The 16,223-nt window shown below is 35.2% G+C and overlaps 2 protein-coding genes across 5 annotated transcripts in view; one reads left to right on the top strand and one right to left on the bottom strand.

The window, feature by feature from the left end:
* The window catches only part of Firrm (FIGNL1 interacting regulator of recombination and mitosis), a 42,430-nt gene that overhangs the window by 15,210 nt on the left and 10,997 nt on the right, over positions 1–16,223 (top strand). Inside the window, exons 7-17 of one of the 3 annotated variants that reach the window (XM_090340481.1) lie at positions 272–356; positions 1,831–1,969; positions 4,565–4,645; positions 5,939–6,003; positions 7,183–7,331; positions 7,874–8,003; positions 9,877–10,063; positions 10,766–10,848; positions 11,711–11,762; positions 13,662–13,751; positions 15,756–15,941. In XM_090340481.1, coding sequence (XP_090196607.1) covers positions 272–356; positions 1,831–1,969; positions 4,565–4,645; positions 5,939–6,003; positions 7,183–7,331; positions 7,874–8,003; positions 9,877–10,063; positions 10,766–10,848; positions 11,711–11,762; positions 13,662–13,751; positions 15,756–15,941 — 1,247 coding nt within the window. Of the gene's footprint in view, positions 1–271; positions 357–709; positions 772–1,830; positions 1,970–4,564; positions 4,646–5,938; positions 6,004–7,182; positions 7,332–7,873; positions 8,004–9,876; positions 10,064–10,765; positions 10,849–11,710; positions 11,763–13,661; positions 13,752–15,755; positions 15,942–16,223 lie in introns of those variants that run through there. The other 2 variants (XM_090340482.1, XM_090340483.1) reach the window with 2 other exon arrangements.
* The window catches only part of Scyl3 (SCY1 like pseudokinase 3), a 43,551-nt gene continuing 35,655 nt past the window's right edge, over positions 8,328–16,223 (bottom strand). For both annotated transcript variants that reach the window (XR_016536841.1, XM_090340487.1), the window contains one exon: positions 8,328–8,574. Coding sequence is in view for 1 of the 2 variants with exons in the window: in XM_090340487.1 (XP_090196613.1) it covers positions 8,521–8,574 (54 nt within the window). In the remaining variant the exon portion in view is untranslated. The remainder of the gene's footprint in view (positions 8,575–16,223) is intronic.

The raw sequence follows: 16,223 nt of genomic DNA, 5'->3' as shown, positions 1-16,223 counted from the left end.
CTCATTTGAACTTTTTAGTACAGGGTTTGGGCTAAGGGCTTTGCACTTTTCTCAGCTTGCTTGCTAATGGCTGAACTCTACCACTTGAGCCATGCTTCTAAGCCCACATTTTTTCAGGTTATTTTGGACATGCAGTCTTGAGGGCTTTTCTTCCTAGGCTGGCATTAAACCATGATCCTCTGATCTCAACCTCTTGAGATACTGTTAAATGTAGGAGAAACACTCATCTGAAATTTGAATATCCTAAGAGTTCTATTATCTCTCTTTATAGTTATCCACTCATTGTTGGACATCTCCTCTGTTATTTCCAGTATGGACCAAGCATTTCATGCCAATACTTGGAAGTTTATAATTAAGTAAGTTTATTTGTTTTTAGTTTTGCGGGGTTTTTTAAAATTATTTTTGTTACCAGGACTTTAAAAACTCAGGGCCTACCACTCTTGCTTAACTTTAGCAGCCACTCAACCATTTGAGCCATGCCTCCAGTCCAGCTTTCTTACTGGTTAATTGGTAATGAGATCTTGAGGATTTTTCTTTCAGGTCTGGTTTTCACCCATAATCCTCAGATCTCAGCCTTCTGGGTGGCTAGAAGTACAGTGCCTGACTAGATTTTACTTTCTATAATGTAGTTCAAGCCTCCAGTGCCTGACCAGTTTTTACTTTCTAATGTTTTTTTCCATAGTCGACATTCTTATTCATATTTTCTTAGATACTTCTTGACATATTTTATGTGGCTATATGTAACCTTCAACTGATGCTGCTATTTGGTGAGCAAGGTATCTTTCTTCTAGCTCCCAAACCAAACTGGACTTCTTTATTCTCATTCTTCTGAAATATGTCTTGGCATGGGGGGGGGGGGGCTGATGTGTAGTTAGCTAGCTATGAAATAGTGAACGGTGGACCAGAGTATGCCTATATCACTTGCCTACTACTACTGTTGTTTAACCCTCTTATCAGGTATCCTGTTTCTAGGCTTAGGTAAACTAGTAACTATTGTAGAGCTGTAATGTAATTCCTTCATTGTGCTTAATCTAAGTTATTTAAGTCTAATTTTATTTTATAAAGTAATTTTCACTTTTTGAATCCCAGTAACTAGATTTGTAGGTGTGTATCACCAAGCCTGAAATGGAGTCTTGTTAATATTTTTTGCTGTGTTAGCTTTAAGCCATGATGGTCAGGCATAAAGCACCGTGTCCTGCCTAGTAAATAAATGAGATTGTGTTATTATACTGCTTACAATCTATCCCATTGTACTAAGTGTAACAGCCTAAAAACCTCTCTAGACCTTGCTTCCTTTACCAGCCTATCTCGTGATATTTCTCAACCACATAGAATTCTTCTTTCCCTGAGTCTTTCACTGTGTTTCCCTCCCGCTGTACATGCTGCTTACTTCTGTTTACATTTCAGTTCTCAGTGTCAGGGTTATCTTTATGACTATACTTTGAAAACCTGACTTTTAGAATAAGATTAAGTCCCTAATTTTAGCATTTAGACTTTTCCATCTTAACGTTTATTACACTGTAATAATTATTCTTGGAATTAATTCACGTTCATACAGATAGGGCAGAGATTGTCTTCATTTGTATTCTTAGCTTCAGAGCCTAACAGAATGTCTGGAATAGAGTTCAACCAGTATTTCACACAGAGAAATAGATCATTAGGAGCTAAGTTAAATCAATTTAGGTACTTCAGAAATGAAGTCCTATTTTAATTATATCACCTTGAATATAAATAACGCACCATAGATTTTTAAAGGTTGTGTGAAGATGCTATTTTATTGCCTGAGTTATTGCCTGTTATTTGTCTTGATTGTATTTTTTTTTAATTTAGGCAGAGCCTGAAGCATCAGTCAGTTATAAAGAGCCAGTTGAAACACAAAGATATAATTTCTAGCTTATGTGAAGACATTCTGTTCTCCTTCCATTCTTGTTTACAGTTGGCTGAACAGATGACACAGTCAGAATCACAGGTAAATTTGCCTCATAGCACTAGAAATAATTCTTAGTTCCTTTACAATTATCTAATTACATTTTGAATATGTGGATCACTCTCTTGAAGAATAAATCATCTCAGTTATGATTCATTGTTATCTGACATATTGAACTTATTTGTATTTGGATATTTGAAATTTGATAGGGAAGGGGGGAAAACCAAGACGGGTGGGGGGTGTGGGGGGGGAGGGAAACGGGTACCAAGACATGTGAAAGGGTATCAATGTATGTGAATTAATGCACCTTCTATCTGGCAAATATCATGTAACCCTTTTACTAATTACAATAAAAAAATGCAAAAAAAAAATAAACATACAACCTCCAAAAAAAAAATTATATTTTATCCAAAACATTGCATTAATTTGTTTTTATCACTGCTAGAGTTTATCTCTCATCTTTATATACTAAATGGTTGCTCAAGGCATTCTCCTGAGAAGCTTTATTTTTTTCTGCCCTAGAATATTTCTTTTTCTTGTATTTATTTAAGGTCTTTCTGATAGCAATGGTTAAACTTTTTGTCTTTATCACAATCTTTAGTGATACCTGTGTATGTGTATATCTGTCTTGAAATTGGTACTTATGTATACTTTGACTTCAAGAAGTCAGTGTTGAATTACCATCTTGTTTGTGAAACAGATAAGTGCTCTAAAAATCTGAAAACATTGGGAATTACAGCTGATTTTCCTATAACAATATTATATACTTCGCTTTTTGTTCTAGACTAGTGCTCTAATTTTAAACAGCTCTAGATTAACTGTACTCAGGACCTACTAGCTATAATATATAGTCCTGTTAGTGGGAAATGAGTTGAATATTTCTTCCTAGAATAGGGATTATTCAGTCTTCTTATGGACCTGCAAGCTGGTAAAGACTTCATTTACGACTGTATTGTCTACCAACAGCTGTGGAAATTGAAGCATAGAAATTCATCCAGGTCCTAAAACTTGTGGTTTGCAGCGCTAGCAGCAGAGATAATCTGGAACTACTGACTTTTAGAGAAGGTAGAACTTTGAAAAGTCCTGAAAATATTAAGTGAGGATGGTTTTAAAAGGGGGCTAACTTTTTCTTCTGCTTCCATTCTTTTTCTAGTCTGTTCTCCCTTTACATCTCTTTCAGCAAGGTTTTTCTCATCTTGCTGAAAGGGAAAGTTATTGACCAATGCAGAGATTGTTCCCTTCTTTGTCCTCTGTACCTCAGTGTCTCCCTTAATAATTTCCCTTTTGCCTATCTTGACCACATTCCCTTGCTATGATTAGTAGAGAATTTGTTGGACAAAGAGAGGTGGAAAAAGCCCAAGGAACAATATTGGCTGTAGTGTCAAGACAAAATTGAGTCCAGAGCATATCTAGTCAGAATGGTTCTTGTAATTTATGTTAACCAATTGTGTATAAACCTAACTGTCCAAATTCTCATGTTTCTGATCATCTACGCAAATTTGAATCTGATAACCAGCTGAAACTGGTTACTATAAACTGTATACTATAAATTCTGATCAGTAATATCTTTGGCTATTCACTATCAATATTTAAGACATTTTCCAAACAATTTTCACTTTGTCTTAGTGTATTTGGACTTTTAAAGTACATTCAAATAGGTCATTTATATAGATAAAAGGTCACTTTTCAATTTTTAATAAAGGTCAGAATGAAGGGGGTTGTACTCAGTGTATCATTAACTTACGTTTTGATTGTTTCATCATAGTTTCACTATATTTGGAAAAGAATCAAATGTACTCACAGTAAAATTAAGGGAAATTTTTTTCATAAAATAATGAACATAATTAGAGAAAGTATGAATATAATTTATGACAGTACTTTAAAATTTAATCTTTGGGCTTTCTATATTCATAACTATATTCTTTTTAGTAGCTATATGTAATTATAATTTATGATTATTTCAGAAATTTACTTAGCCACTATGTGGTAGACATTTGGTTTATTTGGCTTTCATGATATAAAAAAAAAACATTGTAATAGATACCCATGCTAGTATTTGTGTTTATAGTTCCATAACTTAAATTTTATACTTTAGCTCTTGATAAAACTGAAGAGGTGTTTATGCTTCTACCAGTGGTAAAACATTTACTCCCCTACTTTCCAACTTAGGGATAGGTATATTGTGTGATTTTAATCTTTACTAAATAGCTTTCATGCCTTCCCTCTCCAAAATACATAGTTTATAATTTGTACTTTATTGATAACTTGTATTGTTTTCCTCCTTTTCATGTCTTCTAACTGATCTCTTTAATATATCAGGATCTGGGTTTTTTTATTTTTAATTTTTAGCTATTAACCTGATTCTTATATAGTAAGGATGATAACAGAGTATTTAAATTTCACTTTCAAGTCAACTATTTAAGACCACTTCTTATTTTGTTACGTTACTGTCACTTTCAGTAATACAGAGTTAACTGTTGGAAATGCCTTTGGGTTCCTTTGATATTTGTATTTCTTAACCAATGTACAGGGAATGTGTTTTCTTGGAAAATTGTTTTTTGAAAACAACCATTTCATAAGATTAGCCAATTTCATGTTCGTATTTTTATGCTTACCTGTTTCCCTGTTTTGAAACAGGATAATGCTGACTATAGATTATTTCAGAAAACACTGAAATTGTGTCGTTTCTTTGCCAACTCACTTTTGCACTATATCAAGGTAAGGCTTGATTTTTCTTTTTAAATCATAAATGTAAAGTCTATACTAAATTATGAATTGTGAATTATCCTATTTTTATCACTCTGCCAAAGCCAGTTTTCTGGGTTTACTTTTTTCTGCATTTACTTTTGAGCATCTGATACATTTTCAAGTTGCTACCATTATTTTTTATTAAATTTTCTGAAAAAAGTATTAATATAAAGGTAAACAAAATTATTTCTGTAAACATAATGAAAGTAACTGAATTTGTCTTTGAATACCATTTACAAATTATTCCCTTTGTATTTCTGAATTGAATCATTTAAATGCTCAAACCCTTGAAACTGAATTTTAAGGAAATCTGTCTATTGGGAATTATTAGAATAGCAGTGATACTTGATGTTTAATGAATAGAATAAACGCAGGTTGTCCAGGCAGATTGTCAATAAAAGAAAAATTATTAGATGTTAATGATTTGTAGAAACTTATTAATCATGTTGAGTTTTTTTTTTCACCTTGTTTTTTTTTTTTCACCTTGTTTGTTTTTGAGGAAAGAAATACCTCTGATGATTTTATTATATTCAGAATTCCATGCTGATACACTGTATCCTGATACATTGCTAGACTTGGTGGATGGACCAAGTGGTCTTTCCTGGGCACCCGCCCAGTAGTTGTCTGCTTCCTGTCCTTGGTTCTCTGCAGCATGTAACGTGTTTATTCTAGTGGTAGAGATACATTGTGGATGTTACACAAAAGCATATTATGGTAGTTACCCATTTGGTGCTTGGTGTGTCAAAGGCAAAATTGTCTCTAATTATGTCAGTTTTTTTTTTTTTAAAAAAACAGTATTTAAAAACATGTTTTTTTATTAGTATTAAAGGGTGTAATTATTATATGGTCATCCATGCATACAATGTACTTTGATCAAATTAACCCTCATAATTACTGTTTTATTCTAGCTGAACAATTTTAATGGACCTCATACTATTTTATTTTATTATTTTATTGTTGGGGTAATGTATAGAGGGGTTACAGTTACATTCATCAGGTAGTGGGTTTATTACTTCTTGAACATTGTTACAATCCCTTCCCATGTTTTTTGCCCACTTTCCCTTCCCCAACCCCCTCCCACTCATCTTGTTTTTCCCTTTCCTTCCCTTTTTCAAATAAATAATCATATACAATATACCAGGTACCAGAGTCAGATACAGTAACAACATGAGATAAACCTTAAGGGGAAAAGAAGAGAAAGAGCTTCACATAGTACATTAAGAACAACAATTTCAAAGAATAAGCTGTATTATTTTATTTTAGGAATTTCATCCTTTCCTCTCTGATTCTTGCTGTATACTGCACCAGCTATATCTTCAAATACACAGGTAAAAAGATGGCTTATAATTTTTAAAATGCAGCAATACCATTTGTTACATGCAAAGTTTAAATATTTGAGTTTAAACTAAAACAAAGCAATTTTTTTTCAGGTTATAGCAGACTTTTGTCTGCTTGCTTAAAGTAATTGAAAGAAGCTTTTTTTTTTTTTTTTTTTGGCCAGTCCTGGGCTTGAGCTCAGGGCCTGAGCACTGTCCTTGGACTTTCTCAAGGCTAGAGCTCTACCACTTGAGCTTCAGCACCACTTCCAGCTTTTTTCTCTGTATGTGATACTGAGGAATCGAACCTGGGTCTTCATGCATGCTAGGCAAGCACTCTACCACTAGGTCAAACTCCCGGCCCCTAGAAGCTTTTGAAGGATAAATTCCATGTGAATTTTACTAATCTTAATATTCTTAACTACTTCCTTATCCATCACTAATAGATAAATATTTTATGTTAATACGATTACTAAAAGTGAAGGTAAAATATTGAATACATATCTAATAAAGATTTTAATTGACGTTGTTCAGACCCCAATTACTGAAACATTAGTATAAAAGTTAATTCCTGGGGCTGAGAGTTTAGCCTACTGGTAGAGTGCTTGCTTAGCATGCACGAATACCCAGGTTTGATTCCTTGCTACCACATACATAGAAAAGCTGGAAATGGTGCTGTGGCTCAAGTGGTAGAGCAGTATCCTTGAGGAAAGCCCAAGGACAATGCTCATGCCCTGAGTTCAACACCTACGACTGGCAAAAAAGTTAATTCCCCTTTAGCATTAATGTGCTTTATTTCTTATAAAGCTCTTGCTGCTGAGTGCAGTTTTGCCTCATGGTAAAGTCAGATATTGTACATATTTTAAGTTAACTGTGTGTGTTGTATATGTATATATGTGTTTATGCTTGTGTATTTCCATGTGTGTGCCAGTACTTGGGATTGTCTTTGATATTTCCCTCAGCTTTTTTCCCTTACCTTATAGCCAGAGCTCTATTACCTGAGCCGCATGTCTACCTCTAGCCTTTTGCTGGTTAATTGGAAGTAAGAGTCTAGGCCAGCTCTGCATATCTTAGTCAACTGAGTAGCTAGGATTATACGTACTAGTACTTGTATATTTTTTACATCTTTCTACTATTAGAACATTGTTTTACAACATAACTGTAAATGATTTTTTTTGTTTGCCTTTCCAGTAAGCTTCCTCCAAGTCTGTATGCTGCCAGAATTTCCAAAGCACAACAGGAGGAAATAGCATGTGCTTTCCTTGTGATACTGGATCCACTCATCAGTCAGCTTCTTACAGTCCAGTCTTTTGTGCAGGCAGTTTTAGATAGTAAATTAGGTAAGTTTCAAAACATTTAATGTTAAATCATTAATAGTTATGATGTGTTAGATACAATGTTATTTCCTCTTTGTAATCACTCTTTTTCAATATTAAGTTTTAAAATGTCTTTCATGTGTATTGAAACATGTTTTTTGTTTTTAAAATATTATACCTTTAGTCAAGTGCTGGTGGCTCAAGTCTGTAATCCTAGATCCTTAGGAGGCTAAAATCTGAGGATCTATGTTTCAAGCCAGTCTGCACAAAAAAGTCCCCATGAGACTATTATGTCTAAATAACCACTCAAACACCGGAAGTGGATCTGTGGCTCAGAGTGGTAGAGTATACTACCCTTGAGCAGAAGAGCTGAGTTCAGGTGCAGAGTTTAAGTCCAACAACCCACACACAAAAAAAGTGTGTGTGTGTGTGTGTGTATATATATATATGTATATACATATATATGCCTTTAATTGTATAAATATCAAAGTTCTAAAAATATTTAGGGTGTGTTTTTACCAGTTTGTTGTCACTTACTATATAACCTATACTATATAACTTGTTAGACCTGCCATGTGAGCTACAGTTTCCACAATGCCTGCTCCTGCTTGTTGTCATGGATAAGCTTCCCTCTCAGGCTGAGGATGTGCAGAGCCTGTGGTGCACGGAAAGCCAAGTTTCAGAAGCTGCCACCAGGTAACAAACATGTTTATATTTAATGACATTACTAGTGATTTGGATTGCCTTATGCAGTGGTTGTGAAGTGAGGCATGTTGAGTTCCTATATTTGCACCTAGTTGGGAAGCTGAAACAGTAGGATTTTTTTTTTTTTTTTTTTTTTTTTGAGTTCAGGAGTTTGGATCCAGCTTGACAGCATAATGAAATCCATCTGAAAATAGTATGTTTTGTTGATATGTCAGATATGTTAGTAGTTACAATGACCTCCTTTATAAAAGTAGGTATATAATCAACATGATAAAAAAAATACTAAGATATATTTTGGATTTAAATTTCTTCCAGTGTTTATTGCCTAGTGGTCAGCATTAAAAACAATCATTAACTGTTACAGAGTCGATTTAACTAGTAACATTTAAAAAGAGCTCTGATAAGATATGATGGAGGTGTTTGTCTCCTGGGAAACTTCATTTGTCTTCATCCTTGCCAACACTAATTGTGCTTCCATACTTGAATTATTGTTGTGCTCTTAAGTTTTTTATTCTTTTTCTGTAGCCCATTGTGTCAGTCTCTCCAAATCTGGTTCTGAGCTCTGAAAATGAAGCATATGTTAGCAGGCCCTCTGTCTGCCTTTAAAGCCACCCTGTTCCTCATCTATTTTTGTTCCCTATCCTTCCCTTCATTGCTAATACACACAACCTTGCTGCAATGAGACTGGATATTTGTTTGCTATTGTATACAGGATTTGTTGTCTATACCAATTTATATTTCTCTTTTTTTAATGTTGGTACTGGGGCCTGAACTCAAGGCCATATATTCTTGATTGGCTTTCTCCTTCACAGATCATGCTCTGCCACTTGAGTCATACCTCCACTTCTAGCATCTTGCTGGGTAATTGGAGGTACTAGTTTTTCTGCTTAGGTTGACAGTGAACTTTTGATTGTCAGACCTCAGTTTCCTGAGAAGCTTGAGATTATAACTGGGGCACTAGGGCTTAGCATTTTACCTACTTTTTTTTTTTTAATGTTTCCTAAGTCCTTCATAAGTTTTTTTTTTTAACCATTGCAGTATTAAAATGACCTCTCCCTGTCTGAACTGTATTGCTTTTTGTAATTAAGATATTTTTAAATACCTGAAGAACTCTGACTCTGGTTTTGTGTAACTCAGTACTGTGACAGATAGTTGGAAAACAATGAAATTATTTTTGTTCAGGAAATTGCCTTTCAAAAATTTTTTCTGCCAATAAGTATATTTTATTTCTATATATACATATTCACATATACTAGCAACTGTTACTGGTTATACTGTGAAATTTTGATTTGCTAAAATAACCCTCCAGATGATGATTTTTGAGGCCTTGATCTCTGGGTTTGAGCCCTGTCCCTGAGCTCTTCTCTTCAAGGCTACCGCCCTACCCCAGGGCCTGGGCGTTGTCCCTGAGCTCTTCAACTCTAGGCTATGGTCCCATCTCCTTAGCAACAGCTCCACTTCCCATTTTCTTGTAGTTGGAAATAAGAGCCTCCTGTTCTTTTTTTGTTTTTCCTCTGTTGGCTTTTCCTATTTTTTTATTTTTTATTGTCGGAGTAATGTATAGAGGGATTACAGTTACATTTGCCAGGTACTAGGTATGTTACTTCTCACACATTGATACCCCTTCTCATGTTTTTGTCCCCATTTCCTTCCCTCCACCCCCTCCTAATCATCTTGTTTCCCCCTTTTCTTTCCTATTTCAAATAAATAAACGTATATACAGTGCTGGGCTGGCTTTGAACTGTGATCCTCAGATCTCAGTCTCCTGAATAGCTAGGATTAGAGGTGTGAGCCACTGTGTCCAGCGCCAGATGACATGTTATTAACTATTAATATTGGGTTAATGTTCTCAATTTGCCTGCAGGATATCTCTATTCAAAGCCATTTTCTACAGATTTGAGCAGTGTTCTGGCGAACTCTCTCTGCCTGTTCGTTTACAGGGAGTAAAGAATAAAGGGCAAGCTGAGGTGGCTATCACCTTGTATCAACATGTTTGTGTTCATCTGTGTACATTTATCACGACCTTTCATCCTTCACTCTTTCCTGAGCTGGTAAGCAGTTTACTTAAAGTATGGATTACCCTTTTGCTTCCTCTTTAATGATACTGTGACTCGTCTGTAAAAGACTCTATAGGAGTAGTTAGTGAATAGTCTTTTGTGTAAGCTATTTCCTTAACATACACATATTACCCTTTAATTCAGGTGTGTTCTTGGAAATGGTAGTCCTTGTTTCCTATTGTACTTACTGCTATTATTTAACTAAAATGTTTGAGAAATCATATTGAGTGGGGAAAACATTGTGAGAAAAAATTAATCACCTACATTTCATAAAATAGATTAGGTCTCCAATATATTTTAGGCATAATATAGACTTTTAAAAAATGTAAATGCAGTTGGATTAGAAAAGGTTGAAAAATTCTAAGATCAAACTTAAGATATGGATGACATCTAATAGATAACATTATATATGAAAATTTAAGGCAGAAAGAAAAGTCAAACAGTAAATTTATGTTGCTTTAAACTTTTTGGGGTACTGAATCTTTGTGGATCTTACTGATTGATTTACACATTTAAATGCAAGTTGATTCCTCACAGCTCAACACAATGATTAGGTGGTCGTTATTCTTGAGGGAATGACATTGTAGGTTCTTCAGCTACTTAGAAGACTAAGCTTTCCTCTCACACTCTTGTTTTAGTATGACTTTTTATAATGATGTTTGATGAGATTAATAAATTCATATCTGTTTTCCTTAGGACACTGTGCTTCTGAGAGCTGTGCTGAGTGTGAACATGATCACCTCTCTGTTAGCAATGGACGTGTGGTGCTTTGTTGCTCGGTACTGTATGTTTACTGTTTTGAACTTGCATTAGTTTTTAGTGACTGTCAACAATTGGCTATAATTTTAAGTTCCTATAAAAGTTTGATTTCAGTAATCTTGAATTACATCTCTAAATAGGTTCATACCACAGTACTAAACAGGGGAATAGGGAATCATTTTTCCTCTCCTTTTTTTTTTGGTTGCTGTAAGCTAATCCATGAGTTTATTAGGTAGTTTTGTACATTGTCATATTCCTTTGCCTGGGACATTCAGGCCTTATCTGAAATCCAAAATGTTTGCTCTAAAACGCAAGACTTTTGAATACAGACTTGATGTCATAGATAGAAAATGGCGTCCAATGAAACTTCATTTATTCACACATATTGTGTAAAATAACCTTTGGAGCCAATTGTGGTGGCTCATGTCTATAATCCTAGCTACTCAGGGAGGCTGAGATCTGAGGATCATGATTCAAAGCCAGCCCGGGCACTGAAGTCCATGTGACTCTCATCTCCAATTAACCATTAGAAAATTGAAAGTAAAGCTGAAGCTCAAGGGGTAGCCTTGAGCTGAAGAGCTCAGGGAGAGCACCCAGGCCCAGAGTTCAAGCCCCATGACCTCTGTACCACCCCCAAACAATTTTGAGTTTTTTATTTAGATTGGTTTCCATACCCAAGAACCCTTATTATGCATAGGTGGATATTTCAAATATGAAAATATCCATAATTTGAAATGTTTCTGGTCCAAAGCAATTTCAGATAAGAGACACTCAGCCTGTAACAGCAGTGTCTGTCTTTATCAGAATGCGCATATCTTTATGGACATTTGTCTTCTCTTTTGAACAATCTAGACACTTAGATACCTTCTTTGTACATTGCAGATATGGGACTGCTGAGCTTTGTGCCCATCACGTTACCCTGGTTGCCCATCTGGTGAGTGCAGCCTGAAGGACTCTCACGCTCATTGCACATGTTTTCTGTGGGGATGTGACCATTTTAAATAGTGCAAAAAGAAAAAGGAGAAACAATTTGGAACTCAACGGTTTTGACAGTGTTCTGTATTAATACCAATTTTAGTTAAGAAAGTGTAGTTTCTAAAAGCATGTCAATACAGAATGGGAATTTTTTTCTTATATTCCCAAAATTTCAGAGTTCAGATTGTTCTGGGAAAGAAAGACCGCCTTTGTTGAGAATAAATTTGAATTTAAAGGCCAAGTAGAAAGTTAACCATCTCTTTCTCATTTTAATTGGACACTTGCTTCAGTCAGAGCACTGGGATAGGACTAAGCTTGATTGTGATTGATGCTGTTAGGAAAACAAGTCATCTTTTGCCCATATGTACAAAGAGAAAGTGACTTAATGATTTTTTTTTTCAAGTATTATCAGTGCTGACAGTTTGGTTTAAATTTCTGGAATGATTGATGTCTTCATGGGATGGTTGTGGCTGCTAGGTGTTTTGTCCCTGCTCTTTGATTATGTGAACCCCCATTCCTTTTGTGTTGTTTTTAGTAATTATGCTTTCTTTACTGATGGTCTAGATTATAACTTACTGTAACTGATTTTGATGTTACAGTGTTTTTCATTGTTTTTGCATAGCTGAGGCTGTTCTCTAACTGGCAATCTCTCTGCTTGCTGATTGCCACTGTGCTTGCCTGTCCAATCCCATTTAAATTAAAGCCTTTCTAGTGCTTTATGATAAAAATGGATCTCTTTTGGTGCATTATTACAAAAACATAAAATTGAGTTTATAAAGTATTTAAGCATCTATATGTTTTCTCAACCTCTATCTCTGCACTATTGTGCTTAGATTTGGGGCCAGCCATCATGGTTCATACCTATAATCTCTTGGGAGGTAGAGCTAGAAAGAAAGGATCAAGGTTTGAGGACAACTGGAGCAAAAAATTAGTGAGATCCTGTCATAAAAGAACAATGTTGGTGTGTTGGTTCATGCCTATAATCGCAGACATGTGAGAGACAAAGTAGGGAGATGGTAGTCCCTAATTGGCATGCTCAAGATCGTGAGATCGTATCTGAAAAATTACTAAAATGAAAAAGACTAGAGGCACAGCTCAAGTTGTTGAGTGCGTGGTGCAGGTTAAATCCCAGTATTGCCCAAAATAAAAGATCTTTCAAGGGATTTTTAAAACAATCTCTTAAAATGTTCCTTTTATTGACTTCAAATAGATTTACATACCAAGTTATCAAAATGGTAATTTCAAAAAGAAATAGCATAGTACTTACAGGGATTTATTTCGGGGATTTCTTTGTTCCTGAGCTTTTCTACTCAAGGCTAGTGCTCTTCCTACCACTTAAGCCACAGCTCCACATCTCGCTTTTCTGATAATTTTTTGTGGATATAAGAGTCTAGCAGTCTTTCCTGCCTGGGCTAGCTTCAAACCAAGATCCTTAGATCTCAGCCTCCTGAGTAGCTAGGATTACAGGTCTGAGTCAGCCTGGCCCAGAATTTGATATAAAAGCAATCTAGTTTCTTTGGAGAAAGAAAGAATAGTCAAATTAGTTAGTGCTTATAATCCTAGATACAGAGGAGGATAAGATCTGGAGGATTGTAGTTCCAAGACAATCCAAGCAGAAATGTCCAGGAAACTTCCATATTCAAAATAACCAACAAAAAGCTGAGCCAGGGGCATGGCCGAAATGGTACAGCAATAGCTGAAAGTAATCACAAGGCTGTTTCAAATCCCGGTACCAACAAATAAATAGAACAGACCCCAAATAAAAAGTTAAAACTAGCTACAATTTTATCCTTCAGAAAGAACCATAATTATTTTGGTGTCTTCTTATAAAATGTCTGATTTTTCTGTCTTTTCCTAGATAAAATCTTGCCCGGGAGAATGTCCTCAGCTCATCAACCTATCCATACTGTTGAAGCGTCTCTTTTTCTTCATGGCCCCACCCCATCAGGCAAGGACATTGACGTCTTTACTGTCCTCATAAAGGCTCCCCTCCTCTTTATTCTGTATTTAAGTCTTATTATCTGAAAGTAAATTTTTAACATTAACATTTAACATAAAGCTTACTGCTTTCTGGAGTAGATTTTGATGTTGTTGCTTCAAATTACATCCAATCTGATTCCATCCTGATTAATTGAAGGTATTAAATCCATTTAATATTCATCCAAAGGAAAAGGACATTTCACTTGTTTTCAGATATTTAAGATGCATGTAGTTAAATCTGTATCCTCTGCTCTTACTTTGAAGAGTTAGCATCGTATGCATTTTCGTAGTTGGAGTTTCAGGAGAAAATTGCACTATGACAAATCTACTTGTTACTACTGTGAGGGAAATGAATAGTGGCATGATTGAGGTAATTCTGTGCATTCATGGACCTGTGCATCCTCTGATCTGAAATGGAATGTTTCATGAAACAGTAACTTGTTTCTTTGTTAAGCTTCTGTGTGATTCTGGCATGGAGCCAAGCTTGGGAACCACTAGGGTAGAGAAGTAGACTCTTGTTTAAGGTCTTGGTTTGAAACCTGATTTAGTGTCAGTGACACAGCATTAGTAGAAGTGAAGAGCATGCATAATAATTTGAGGGGGAAAGACGTATATTTGGATATTAAAATATTTTCTGTTGTAATGGGAAATAATTACTGTATTGTGTACAAAGTACACCTCTTCCACTAAAAAAAAGCAAAAGTTCAGTTACTTAATTGAAGGAAAACATTTTAATATACCTTAAAGAACACTAATAGTTATGCTGCTATTTTTATGTAAAGTAAAAATTCCTGTATATACTTCTCAGCTTTAAACATAGAGGTCATAATTCTGTTTAATTTCACTCCTTATGAACTATTATGAGTTTGAAATCTTTAAAATGATTTAACTAGAAAATGTCTAGTTGAGTTCATTAGAATCTTTTTCTCTTTCGATGTGACAAATTTTGGCATTACCCTTTTAATTGTCCAGGTCATTATTACATATTTATATTTGGTAAGTAAACTTGCTCACTTGTTGGATTTTATTAGATACAGATGCAGCAATACCATTCTTGGGCTTTTATCCAAAAGAGTTCAAATAAGGATTCATTAAGGCTACTTGCACAATCATGTTCATTTCTGCTCTGTCCATATAGCCTAGGTCTGGAAACAGCCTAGATACTCCTTGGTGAATAAATGGATCAAGAAAAATCATGAGTACAATAATACATTTTATTCATCTATTAGGGAGGAAAATGGATGAACCTGGAAATATTTATAAGTGAAGTAAGCTAAACCCATAGACATATCAGGTGCATGTTTTATCTCATGTAGAAGCTAGATCTAGTTTAGAAACATAAACATGCATATGTTGTATGCAAATGCACACAAACTTAATATTCAAATGATGTAATTCCTTAGAAAAACTAACTCCCAGTGTGAGGAGTCAAAGGGAGGGGAGATAGATAAATGAAGAGGAAATAGGGGAGAATGCACTCATTCAATCCATAACCTATGAAACTTAAGAAATTGAGTGGGGAGGGATGGAGAGAGTGATAAAAAGGCATTGATCAGGATGCCTTGTACTCATAAACTGGTTTGCTGAAGTAGTCCTTTTTGTACAACTAAAAGATAGTTTAAAAGGATACCACACCAGTCAGTGTAATAATTCTCTTAGCTCTAATGGTGCAGTTTGGCTCTGTGATATGATAAAACTGCTTTTTACAGTGACAGATTTTTTAATGGGTGTTATTATGAGGCTTTAGTATGTGTACAGAGTATTGCTGCCCCAACACTATCTCGTTCCCCTCCCTTCTCAGGTTTATCCTGCTTCACTTCAATTTTTTTTTTTCCATTTTGATAACAAATGCAGCAACAGCAAAAGTAACTATGGTCATCTACATTGCCGCATTTAAATATTAAATGAGGAAACAGTTCTTCCAAATTCATCCAGTTGTCTGAGATTCTTGTTTCTTCACAACCTATTTCAGGTGGAGTTTATCAAGAAGTTTTCTCCAAAAGAAGCAGAAAATTTGCCCCTATGGCAGTGTATTTCTTTCCAGGCATTATGTGGTGAGCTCAGGAAACAAACTGTACGTGAAGTCACCAGAGTGGGCATTGCACAGTGCAGGAGATGGCTGAGCACCAGTTCGACTTTGGGAGAACTCCAATCTCTAGTAAGATAATTTGCAGTGGGTTGATTTATCCAGAAGTGTAACTGGGCCCTGTGGAGGCTGGCAATATAATGGGCATACAACTAGGATTTTCAGATAATGTATATTATAAAAGTGTCTTTGAATAACTTAATATTGAGGTTGGAGTCTTCGCTGTGATACAGAAGACACATTGGTAAAATATGAAATAATTTATCTTTGTTAATATATGTGACTGGATTGAGCAGACTACCCCCCTCACCCCCATTTTTAGGTCAAGGTCTTAGTTGTATACCCCATACTGGT

The sequence above is a fragment of the Megascapheus bottae genome, chromosome 10 (assembly GCF_031878675.1).
Source record: "Megascapheus bottae isolate mThoBot1 chromosome 10, mThoBot2.hap1, whole genome shotgun sequence".
Lineage (NCBI taxonomy): Eukaryota > Metazoa > Chordata > Mammalia > Rodentia > Geomyidae > Megascapheus > Megascapheus bottae.
This window is presented reverse-complemented; position numbering and strand designations above follow the sequence as displayed.